We start from the raw sequence: 12,377 nt of genomic DNA, 5'->3' as shown, positions 1-12,377 counted from the left end.
AACACCAGACAAAGAGTCACTTTTCAGGTCTCTTCCAAGAAGACAACACCCCCAACTGCAGGGCAGGAGGGGCCACTGAATGGTTTGAAATCTTGTGCTTTAGCCTATACAGTCAACAGATCTCAATTTAACTGAACGTGGGGAGATTTTGGAGCGATGCGTTAGTGCTCTCCACCACCATCATCAAAACACCAACTTTTGGAAAGATGGTCTTCCACCTCTCCAGTACAGTTGCAGAGACTTGTACAATCTTTACTAATGTATCCTGAAGCAGTTCTGGTGGCTCACGGTGGCCCAACACCTTTCTAAGATACTTCACATTGTTTTTTCCTCTAGTTTAACACCCGTCTATAGGTGTCTTGAATATGTTTGGCTGTAATATGTAAACACAGTAAAAAGGCATTTTTCAGACCTGGACAACGTTGCTCTCATTTTCCTCTCCGGTGAAGACCCGGACTCGCTTGAGTAAGCAGCGCCTCTTGCATGCGGCAGTGTAAGCTGCTGCCGACTCCCACAGCGAACTTCGGACAGTCACTAGAAAAAAAACAGTTTTTGCAGTCAAATACCATATAGCTGAGATAAATCCTTCACTCAACATATTCAGCCACTAGGCAGGTCACAAAGCTGTGGAATTCAGTTGAATGACTGTATGGAGAAACGCTCAGGCTTACTTAAGGTACAAAACAGTCAGCCTCTCAAGCCCAACAGAGGTACTGTAGCTAGTTCTATCCACAGATTTCTCAAAATTTCTGCATGAATTAGTGGTTGAGATCTTTCAGTGGTTTAATGTGAAATGGTTTACTGTCAACTTTGATTTCTTTACTGTGGTGGTGATAGGAACCAGGGGTTGCAATGCCTACAATGCAAATATAGCCATTTTATTCACTATCCAAAACCACCAGTGAACCCAAAGGTGTCTTCTGAGTTTTATGTGCAATGCTGATGATGGTAAAACAGCAGTAAATCTGGAAAAAAGGTTTTAGTGGGGACTATTTTTCCTTAAATCATCTTGCATGTACCCCTCCTCCATTAAAAACACATTTCAGGCCGAAATCTTCTCAAAACTGTATTAAAATATTGGTCTAAACATCGTATTTGTAGCTATTTCATGTAATCACACTTTATGCAAGGAAGCTTTCAGAGGCATTAAACACTTCAGACGTCTGGTTCCTATCACCACCACTGTGAACAATTCTGTGAACACTTCAAATTTCACATCAAACCACTCTGAATGACTTTGTTTACATCTTAATGACTTAATTATGTAGAAATGAGAAGAAAATCTGTGAAATGTACTTTTAATCTGCACTGAATGCAGAAGAAGACCATGTTGATCTCAGGGAAAGTTAGTATTGGCCCCTGATCTATTTACATGACTTACTTTTATTAGAGGCCTCAGAACTGGACGAATCTGAGTCAGTAGAGCTGCAGTCTGTATCGGACATGTCCTCACTGCACGGACTCTTCTGTGGACTCTGGGAGAGAAAACCCAGTTACTTCGGAAATAATCGCCAAATGCCAAGAAAATGAACTACAGCAGAGCTCATAAGACGTAGATCCAGCTTGGATAAAGTGATACTTACCAGAACCCTCTCACTCATATTCTCTCCAAACACAAACTGGATGTGGCCAGTGATGGCTGAATCTGTTTCCAGGAGGCTTCTGCAAAAGAGCAAGATAACCAGATCATTCTCACACATTTCGTCCTGAGTTCAAGAGCCCAGTCATGTATAGATAGATTCTAGGATCAGCATGTAACTTTTCTACTTTGTCCCGGATGGCAAAGGACAAAAATGACCCCATTTTGAACATGTTTGCCTTTAAAACATGAGTACAAATCATTACAAATGATCTTCCACATGTAATGAATCCATCAATGTTAGTAGATGTCACTGTTGCATTGAACGGCCCATATGAAGTTTTCCTTGCTTTTGTGAAAGAAGAGTTTGATGTAGTATTTAAACACCACTAAAGTTTCAAAACACTACACTTTATCTATACAGTCCATATATGCAAACTGTGCTGCAAAAACAGCCTGTTTTGGCATTCACTGTTTTTGTGATGTCACCAAAACCAATGCATTAACGTATATCTACCAATTCAGCCTACAGTGGTTTAGCACCACCCATTCATGCTGAAGTTATAAGGAGCGTTTCAGACAATCAGAACAGACCTAATTTACAGATATCAGTCTTAAAGTCACAGTAACAAAAACTAAGAGAGGTTAGAAAATGGTCATGTGTATTAAATAAATACAAGAAAAACACAGGATATGGGCCACTCAATAAAACCACCAAATCACCAAATCAATTTTGTTACTCCAATAAATTAAAAAGATTCAAATTGCAAATAAATAAACAAAAAATAAAAATAGCACCTGTTTAAAGGTGCAGTGTGTAAGATTCAGGGTGATCTATTAGCAGAAATGGAATATTGTTTACAAAACCATGATTTCATTAGTGTATAATGACCTGTAGCTATGATTGTGTTTTCGTTAGCTTAGCATGAGCCCTTCATATCTACATAGCGAGTGGGTCTTCTTCCGCCGCCATGTTTCTACAGTAGCCCACAAGAGACGAATCAAACGCTGGCTCTAGAGAGTGCCTTTCGTGTTTTTATGTTGAAGTGCAGCTTGAATTTGGTGGCGCTATAGCATTAGTTAGAAGACGTAGAAAGAAGAAGCATGATTGGTAGGGGATTCAGTTGGTTGCAATCTACAACCTCATTACTAGATGCCACTAAATCTTACACACGGCACCTTTAACAGTGTAATGTATCCTGACCTGCTGTCCTGGGGTAGTGTCCGCTGCTCCAGCACGTCGGTTGAGGGTGGGAAGTCTATAGTAACTCTGGAGATTTCCTCATCTGTGTTAAGTGTAACCTATAAAATCAGGTACAAAAACTGTGTGAAATAGTGAGAAACAGATAATGCAACCAACTTCTAAGACTGAACTTGAACTAAGACTGAAAGCAAGTCTCCTGAAAAGAATGGGAAGCGGTGAAAGGTGTATACTAGTAAAACCAGTAAGAAGCACATTTACGTTTATGGTATTTGGCAGAGGCTATTATCCAGAGCGATCTACAGAAGTGCTTTGTTCTCTACTTGGAACACTTTATTCCTGTGCAAATAGACCTTAAATAGCACAAAGCTAACAAAATTGGCAGTTTGTATAAATGATTTTTCATGGAATTTACGATGACAATAATTGGGCCAAATATGTTCAAGCAAGCTATTAAAATGACTCTATTATAGTTTATAAATCTTTTCACAGCAGACAGGAACATTCATGAGAAAAGCTGTCTTCAATTTACAGGAGCCACAAGCTGCCCACTCTGTTAAACATGCAAGACAAAAGTACCCTTGACACTAAAATGTGGATATTCAGCCAGGGCTCAGTTTGCGCAATACCTGTCTGAGATGAGGCACGTCATGGGTGCTCCAGGGCCCAGGAGCTATTAGGAGAGACGGCTTTAATACTGTCCGCTTCACCTTAACTTGAGGAGACGCTGCAAGCAGAAGAGGAAGAGCTCAATCATTTACCTTCTGCATTGATGTTGTGTGAAAGTCACTCCTGAACAGAAAGGGTTCTTTGGAGAGAAGAACCAGTTTTGGTTTCCTAAAGAGCTTTTCACACGAGAAACTTTTTAAAGTTATGTAATGCAAGAAACTGACAGAGTCAGAATTGTTCACAGTGGTGGTGATAGGAACCAGACGTCTGGAAAGTCTCTAAAAGCTCCCTCACAGAAAGGTATAACAGGCAATTCCTGATGTTTGAGACATTGTTTTATGATAGCTTTGAGATAAGATTAAAATTCATTTTTAAAATCCATTCATGGCGGAGGGTTACATGCAGAGCGCTGCAAGGCAAAATAGTCCCAAAAAAACAAATTTTTTTAGATTTTTCCACATGTTATATACAGGGTCATTCAAAAAGATTAATTTTCAAATTAATTTCAAAGCGCCATATTTTTACAATCGTGAGGCGCCTAGGAAGCAATCACATACCAATTGAAAGAGGGGGTCATAGAGTTTCTGACTGTCACTGGAAGATGATCCCTTCAATCTGCGAGGAGATGGAGACCCCTGAGCTTAAAGTGTTCTGCGTTCTCCACTTCAATGAGAGTGAATCCGTCATAACTGTGCAACGTGATTTTCGTGGGCAGTGAACCTCCAGCAGCTCAGAGCGTTCGTCGTTGGTTCCACAACACTGGATGATCTCTGAAATCGCACTGAAAGAGCCGTGAGTACAGTGACACCCAACATGCTTAATCGAGTATGGGATGAATCTGACTATGGTGTTGATGTTGTCCGTACAGCTGGAGGAGGTTCATATTGAGCACTTGTTAAAATTACATAATGAACTTTATGCTCATTTGAACCAATTACAATTTACTGCATTGTTCTGTAATGATTTACAAGTGAAATAAATCTTTTTTAATCACACTGTATTTTACCATCATTAACAATGCATATTTTGAGAAGATTTTGGCCTAAAATGTATTTTTAATGGAGGAGGGGAACATGCAAGACGATTTTTTTCAGATTTATTGCTGTTTTACTATCATCAACATTGTGCAAAAAAACTCAGTAGACAGGTGTAGGTCCACTGGTGGTTTTAGATAGTAAATAAAATGGCTATATTTGTGTTGTAGACATTGTGACACCTGGTTCCTATCACCACCACTGTAAAGAAATCAGAGTTGGTAAGTTTCTCTACTATGAACCATTTCACATCAAACCGCTCTGAATTACTTTATGTATGTTTTAATGCTTAAATTCTGCAGGCATTCTGAAAAAACAGCGGAATTCCCCTTTAAAGGTGTACCGCAAATCTGTGTAATCCGAAATGAGCACAGGGAACGGATACTAACCTGCGGTAGTGGAGACCTTGTTCATGTTGTTCAAGTTTGAAGGCATAAACATGTTCGACCTTGAGACTGTGAATTAAAGCAGGAAAAATAATGGTTACATTTCATGTACTTTCCATTTAACGATTAAGGGGCAAAACCCTCAAATAAGTGGTTTGAAAAACCCTCAGTGTAAGTCTGCTCTCAAAAACATTATTTTTCTGAAGTTTGTTTGCCTCAAGAAAACTCGTGACTGGTGAAGTATCATAATTTACTGGGTGGAGTGTGATGTAAACAACTATTCAGTTAAACTATGGTTGCACTGTGAGAAACATAGTATCTTCATGTAAAAGAAAAACAACAAAAAAATCTGGCAAAATCTTCACTTTGGCTCAAAAATCTCAAGCGCTTTTCGAGCTAAAATGCTAGCGCTGCTGTTTATAGTGATAGCGGAGGAAACTTCTCGGCCGTGACCCACTTTTGCTGGGGTGTGCCAAGCTTAGAAAATACAGCCTGATGAACAGGCCCCGCTGGCCTGACCAAAGGGCAGTGGGGTGATTTGTGTGCAGCAGGTGAGGCCTGCGCTGCTTCAGGCTCTGAAACAGAAGCCGGGGCTGAAGGCCTTGAGGCCCGGCCTGATTGAACCAGAAAGGATTAGTAAGAGGTTTTGACCTAAATAAAGGTACGTAAGCACTGCACCTCTGTCAGTACATCAGGTTCCAAACTACTGAGCGGTAGAAGTACCTGGGGCATGGATTTACATTTCTGAGCTGAGATGAGAGAGAGAGAGAGAGAGAGAGAGAGAGAGAGAAAGAGCTTGTTTACCAGGTAAAGGTGGTGGGAAGGATAGAGAAGTTGATCGCACTCGCCTAATGCCATCGTAGGGGCCTGTTGGGAGACAAAAAGAACATGATTGGTCTTGTTTTGACTACTAGAGACTTGTCACTAGATGAAACTAGGACTGCTGAACAATTTTGGGGAAAATATGTAATTGCGATTGTCTCGCTAATGTTGCGACGGTGATTTAAATTGTGATTATCTTATTAATTGATTTTTTTGCCAAGAAGACCAGAATATCAACATTTTCTGGCTTTAGGCTCAAACTCTGAATGCAATAGGCCAGACTGCCAGTGAGTTGTGGTTGTGATGTCACAACACATGGAGGTTCGGTTGCCTCCGATTGGCCTAACTCATCTACAGGCAGTTCACAAGCTCTTTGTTACTAGGTTTAATTTCCCCCCTTAAAGCTTAAGACAGCATCTAAATTACACAGTTTTCTGCATCCAAGCCACATAGACAAGTCTGTTCTATGTAGAACAATGTCAAGCTTTTAACAATAGCAGAACCCTTTTTGGTGCTTTATAGCACCAATTGTAAAAAGTTAAAGAACCATATACAACACATTCTTCATCCATCTGAAGTAGGGGTTGCACAGACTAGTCAAACTGTCAACTTTACTGCTCGATGCTTTAAGCTTGATGTCGACTAGTCGCTGATCACGGGATTATTTCTATAGCAACATGGACGCCTCAGAGAAGACAACAGGTGAGGAGGCTGGTGATTTTGGGGTTTCCTGAAGGCAAGTAATGTGTTCAAGGAAAGGGCACTTCATGTTCTACTGACATGTGGAGTTTGCCTTTCAGTCTATCATGTCTTCGCCGATCTACAGTGCTTCAAATATCAGATATTGAATGTTCTTAACTCTGGCTTCCCGAAGACTGCAATACAAAGTCAAGTGTTATTGGCAAGGGAGCATAATGCCCTATAATCCTGATAAGTTTGAAGTAAGTTCCTCTAATTTTGCTGAGCTACAGCACTCTAAATTTCTCTGGCAGGCGAGCGTATCAGCAAGGCCGCCTAGGGTGCGCCTAAGTCGGATATAAATTAGCGAGATTCCAGGGTCTGTATCTCTGGTTCCTTGAGGTCTAGCAATACGATCCAGTCTTTCTCATGGAGTCAGATATTCAAAGTTGAGCCAAAGCATTCCCTTGTGGTTTTATTCATGACCTCATCAGCGATTTTTCGACATCAAATCGACTTTCATCAAATAACTGTTGACCTTAAAAACCTTAAGTCTTGCAACCCCTAATCTGAGGAACCATTTCACCATGCAGAACCATTTAAGCATGAAATGGTTCTATATAGAACTCATGGTTCTAAATAGAATCATTCCCTTTACTAAAAAACCTTTCAAGAAGCAATTTTTTAAGAGTGCAGTGACTGAATAAGTCCTCCCTGCTGAAAAAACCCATATAAACCACTGTTTCTGCTAGTTCCTAATGGGTTTTGTAATATGTTTTGGCTTTTTAAATGGGTAGACATCACAATAAAAAGGATCCTAATGGTTAAACAGATGAACAATGGCTGATTGTAAATGCACTGGATGGTTTCCTAATGGGATCTAAATGTATTCCACAGGAAATTAGTGGTCTCTATTGGCAACCATTTAGCCAATTCATATTAGTAAGCAAAACTATTAGGTTTTAATCCTTTTTCAGCAGGGTTATGATGAACATCTGAATAATAGTTGTAGTTTAAGAGGTTAAACTCGCACCTTTTCTGGTCCGACTGAGCAAGGAGGGATAGGTGATGGATCTGACGCGTTTGTTTACTCCAGCTCCTACAGAACAGACAGAACCCACAACTAAAACTTTGCAGCCACGTAAGACAGACTTAATTGCAGTACCTGTAGTAAAGCTTTAGTGGAGCCAAAGCGAGGCTTACCATGTCCTTCTTCCTCGGCTCTCCTCTGAAGAACAGAGATACAGAAGGTTGGTTGAGCCTCACTAAGACAAACTGAGGGAATGTGTTTTTCTGTTGGTTCACAGTGCTTACCTTCCCTGGAGCCATCATCCTCTGAAAGATGAACAACGGTGGAGCGAGTACTGGTTTGTCTGAAACAGAAAAACAGGATTTCACATACAACTTGCCATTAACTAAACACTGTGGGCCTGTTTCCCAGAGCCAGATTAAACCTAAGCCTGGGCTAAAACGTATTTCCTACAGTGATTCACCATTTGCACTGCAATTTAGCCTACTAGGCTTAGTCTATGTCCGGGAAACTAGCCCTAAATTATTATTGTTGAAAAGTAAGACTTGATTACAGCAATTTCACACTCTTTTCTTCTCAGCCAGTAGCCTATTGCATGAAGTAACGATAATCTGCATCACTTCATTGTGAATAGGTGGGGCTAAACTGCTGTAGGCTGAATAGGTGGTCACATGTTAATGCATTCATAGTTGTGACATCACAACCATGATCAAAGCTTACTTCCCCTTCTGATGGACTGGGAGGTGAAAGAAACTTTTAACAGTTACATAGTACATCAAACTCTTTTATTTAAAAAAAGTTTTTTTCCTCTTGATTTGGAGCCTTTAAAGTGCAGCAGAGGCTTTGAATCAGTGCCCTGCTTGGAGATCCAGCAGAGGAGGCCAAAACTGGAGCCAGCATGCTACTTCTCAGAGCTGTGAAAAGTCCTGGCCCACTCGTCTGCTGAATGAATGGAGTCTTCAGTTCCAGCGGGCCTTACGCAACCCCGAGGCCTTTCGCATGTCGCCTATAAGGAACGGCCCACCTTGGCAGAGGTGAAGACCGGACCCCTGGGAGTGCGAGCCAGGACGCAGACGCACCACTTGGCCCTGGGCCAAGCTAATCCCGGCTCAGGCCTGTCTGCAGACTAATAATAAACCGCCAGTTATCATCACACCCAAATTAGAGCTTCTGTTTGACAGCTTTTTAAGGGAATACTCCAACATTTTTCAACCTGTTCTCTATCAGAGCCATCTGTAGTGTATAGCTGATTACCACAGACAATAATTTTGATGCATATCGTTTGCACTTAGAAATAGAACAGAAAAATGGTTGTGTCCAAAGACAATAGGTTAAAAAGCACTGGAGCGTTCCTTTACTCCTTTTTTAGGCCATTCAGAAAAGGCCTAATGATTGATGATCGTAATAAAACATGTTGTTAGTCAGTGTTCTTTGAGTCCTGACACTACGTTGTGACATAATTTACCACGTTAACGATGAAATATCACCATGTTGCTCAATTGCACTCTTTCAAATTGCCATTTCGATATAAAACCAATGAATCTTTCAGCCCTAGGCAAAGCTGGACTATTGAAGAGGGCAGCACTGAACCACTGACATTAGTTATTCAACTGACAAGACAGGCAAGGATGAGATGGTTATTGCTCGCTTCGGGACAAACGCTGCCTATGAGATGAGTGTACATGACAAAGCGATGCGTCATGGGGGGCTCTGAGCTGCAGTGATGTAGATAATCCTGCTTCTGACCTTTCCTAAGGAAAGCTGCTCAGGGTTCACACTTCATTTCAAATCGCATTATCCGTGTGGACTAGTAGTGAGGTTCCACTCGCCGGACGTCCAATCAGTATGCTGCTACTGTTCAAGCACCTCGTGCCAAAGTACACCCAGCCACCCACCCACGATGTTTCATTGTTTTACGAGAAAGCTAACCCACAAATCACTCCCCAACACCCAGGTGCAGTGTAGACACATCGGGCCCTGTTAGGGACATATTGAAAGTGCCCTGTAAATGTCCCATGTGGGAATGAAGAGATGGATCAATGTTTGTCATATGAAAATGGGTTAACTGTTTATACTTGCATATCAAGGATAATAAAGATCTTACACATTAAGTACAAGACATGCTGTGCAGAGAAGTGCAGTTTAGAATCAATGTGTTCAATAATATAGATCCAGTTGCTGAAACTATAAATAAAAATAAAGAAATTTACGTGTCTGGAATGATGAATGGAGCCACTGAAGATTGCAAAATGACTAAACAATCTGAATAACAGTAAGCATTCATCATATTTTAAAAGTGGTGATCAAATTCCAAGGCGGATAATAACAAAAAATAATGTAAATGCAGAAAAATGTAAATGGATACAGGTTTTATCCTAAAATGTATTTTTTAAAATCCATTAATAGTGGAAGAGTACAAGCAGAGTGTTGTATGGCAAAATAGTACCTAAAGAAATCAGTTTTTCTTAGATTTAACACAATTTTACATATAAATACTCACAAGACGGTCACATATAGATTCACTGGCGGTTTTAGATAGTAAAAAAAATGGCTATATTTGTGTTGTAGACATGACAACCTCTGGTTCCTATCACCACCACTATAAAAAAGAAATCTGAATCTCTATAATGAACCATTTCACACCAAACCACTCTGAATGACTTTATTTACGTGTCAACCATTGAATTATGCAGAAACTCTTTTTAAAAACTCAGCAGTTTAAGTTAAAATATATATTTTTACAGTGTTTGCAGTTAAGTTTTTGTCATGTCTTTAAATTGTTACACATTGTTGAATTAAAAACTTAGGGTTCTTAGGTGGCACCAATACATGCACACAGATAAACACAATATATGGCAGAACATCAGCTTTAAGACATCTGAATGACTCAAACTTTAACCCGCCTTGCTTAGAATTACATAATCAAATTCCACACCGTCCAGCGAGTGTTCTTCAAGCGACTTCCACTGATGTGCTATTTTCGTCAAAGTAGGGCATTGACTGTTCGCACACCTCCTTTTGGCATTGGCCAGTTCTTTCTCTTCATCTCAACGTCACATATTTCGAATACACTGTTTGTCCCTGGAGAGAGCGACCCCTGCTTTGAGTTTCAAAGCAGAGCACCATGTGTTCGGTGATAAATTTACACTGGAGCTGACAGCAGAGAGTGAGTGCATTGTCTCTGTTTGGCACACTTTACTCTCTATCCTGTGATTTTAAAGGCTGCATGTTACATAACTCTCAATGAAAAGAGATCCGTTTAACGGCAGAGCTCAATTAGCATGCACTGCACACAGTAGTGCCCTGAAAAATCATCGGCACCTTTGGTAAAAGTGAGCAAAAGAAGGCAGATTTTTCACTAAAAACATGAGAAAAATCTCTAGAGTTTTTATATTATAATCCCTCAGCCTCATTGGTTTGAGAGGATTCCCAGAAAAACATCATACGACCAACCAATCCTGACCGCTAGCCTGGTCCGTTCACTCAGCGGCCATTTTTGCAACGCTGCTGAGCAGTTTTTCCAGCCATACAAGACCAGGCTCTGATCTCTTTCAACAGGGACAGATGAAAAAACCTCGAAACTGAAGGTCAAAATATTGTTTCAAAACCATTTGAAATCACTGGTAAAATCTGACAAAAACCTTATAAATGGTTTGTAGCGTTTGGCTCAGTAACTACACTAGAAACAGGCGCTGCGTCCCAATTATGCACTTAATACTAATACTAACTAGTGTTTGAGTATGCAGTATGTGTCAAAGTTGAGTATACTCAAAAATCCACAATGCATACTTAGAACCAGTCGATTTTTGAGTATAGTACTGATGGACACTATTGTTCCACAATCCAATGGGAAACGGAAACGGAGGAGCTTCTCGCGTCTGGAAAAATGGCGGACAGCGACGTGAGAGCAGCTGCGGTGGTAGCGGGACCAGAAATGGTGTATAAGTTCAGCCCAAATTTGTAAAATATTCTGTAAAAAAACGAATGTGATACTACTAATGTTTTCATTTGTTAGCGCTTCTGTAAGACACTTGTTTGTGAACTCACGTTAATTTGTTAGCTAGCCTTCAGAGTCTAGCTTGCTATGATGTGCGTTGTCATAGCAACAGTTTGTCACTTCCTGTTAGTAAGAATGAATTAATTCATATTTTGAGTACTAACCTGTTGAGCTCATACTATTAAGATTAGTACACAGTATATACTGTATAGTATTAGTGTGTAGTACACAACTGGGACGCAGCCGTGTTTTTCCGTGTCATTCTGGCTACTGCACTACGTGCTGCGTACTTGATTGGCTGTTTTTCTTGAAAGACAGGACTTTCTCCGCAAACAGACGCCATGTTGAACATTACGAGTTTTTCCATTCACATTTCAACCAGTGACCAGTCTCCTCTGTAACATCTCTGCCTACATGCTAACAAATACAACCAAACTAGCAGTAGCCTACCTCTTACCTCAGTTTTTGAACAAAATCATAAAGAAACCAGTGTTACAATCTTTATTCAGTGGAAAATCAATGCCAGAGACATTTTTTAAACCATTTTAACCACAGAAAAGAAGCCAAAATGGAGGTAAGGTATCCAGACAGCTAAGTAGCAACATTGCTAACTTCAACTTATTGTGCTTCTCATCTGATGAGTCATTGAGCTTCCATGTTCGAGTATCTGTGTTTGAATACATTCTCTCCATTGAGTGGTGATCAAATTCCAAAGTGGATAACAAAAAAATAATGTAAATGGACAAAAATAATGTAAATGGATACAGTTTTCATGCTAAACTATATTTTTAAAAATCCATTAATAGCGGAGGAGTACAAGAAGGGCACTGTAAGGCAAAATAGTACCTAAAGGAAACTATTTCTTTCAGATTTACCACTATTTTACATATAAACACTCAGAAGAAGGTTGCATGTGGCTTCAGTGGTGGTTTTGGACAGTAAATAAAATGGCTACATTTGTGTTGTAGACCTTGTGACCCC

The 12,377-nt window shown here is 40.2% G+C and overlaps 1 protein-coding gene across 1 annotated transcript in view; it reads right to left on the bottom strand.

The window, feature by feature from the left end:
• LOC118824808 (ran-binding protein 3-like) overlaps positions 1 to 12,377 on the bottom strand; it is a 29,171-nt gene that overhangs the window by 5,698 nt on the left and 11,096 nt on the right. The window contains exons 2-11 of the mRNA XM_036595224.1: positions 7,684 to 7,742; positions 7,573 to 7,597; positions 7,403 to 7,468; positions 5,674 to 5,736; positions 4,873 to 4,938; positions 3,410 to 3,507; positions 2,784 to 2,881; positions 1,584 to 1,662; positions 1,382 to 1,475; positions 413 to 534 (exon numbers count right to left, since the gene is read on the bottom strand). Of these exons, the coding sequence (XP_036451117.1) occupies positions 413 to 534; positions 1,382 to 1,475; positions 1,584 to 1,662; positions 2,784 to 2,881; positions 3,410 to 3,507; positions 4,873 to 4,938; positions 5,674 to 5,736; positions 7,403 to 7,468; positions 7,573 to 7,597; positions 7,684 to 7,742 (770 nt within the window). The remainder of the gene's footprint in view (positions 1 to 412; positions 535 to 1,381; positions 1,476 to 1,583; positions 1,663 to 2,783; positions 2,882 to 3,409; positions 3,508 to 4,872; positions 4,939 to 5,673; positions 5,737 to 7,402; positions 7,469 to 7,572; positions 7,598 to 7,683; positions 7,743 to 12,377) is intronic.

Source organism: Colossoma macropomum, unplaced genomic scaffold, assembly GCF_904425465.1.
Source record: "Colossoma macropomum unplaced genomic scaffold, Colossoma_macropomum, whole genome shotgun sequence".
NCBI lineage: Eukaryota > Metazoa > Chordata > Actinopteri > Characiformes > Serrasalmidae > Colossoma > Colossoma macropomum.
The sequence above is the reverse complement of the archived record's forward strand: the minus strand, read 5'-3'. Positions and strand labels throughout refer to the sequence as shown.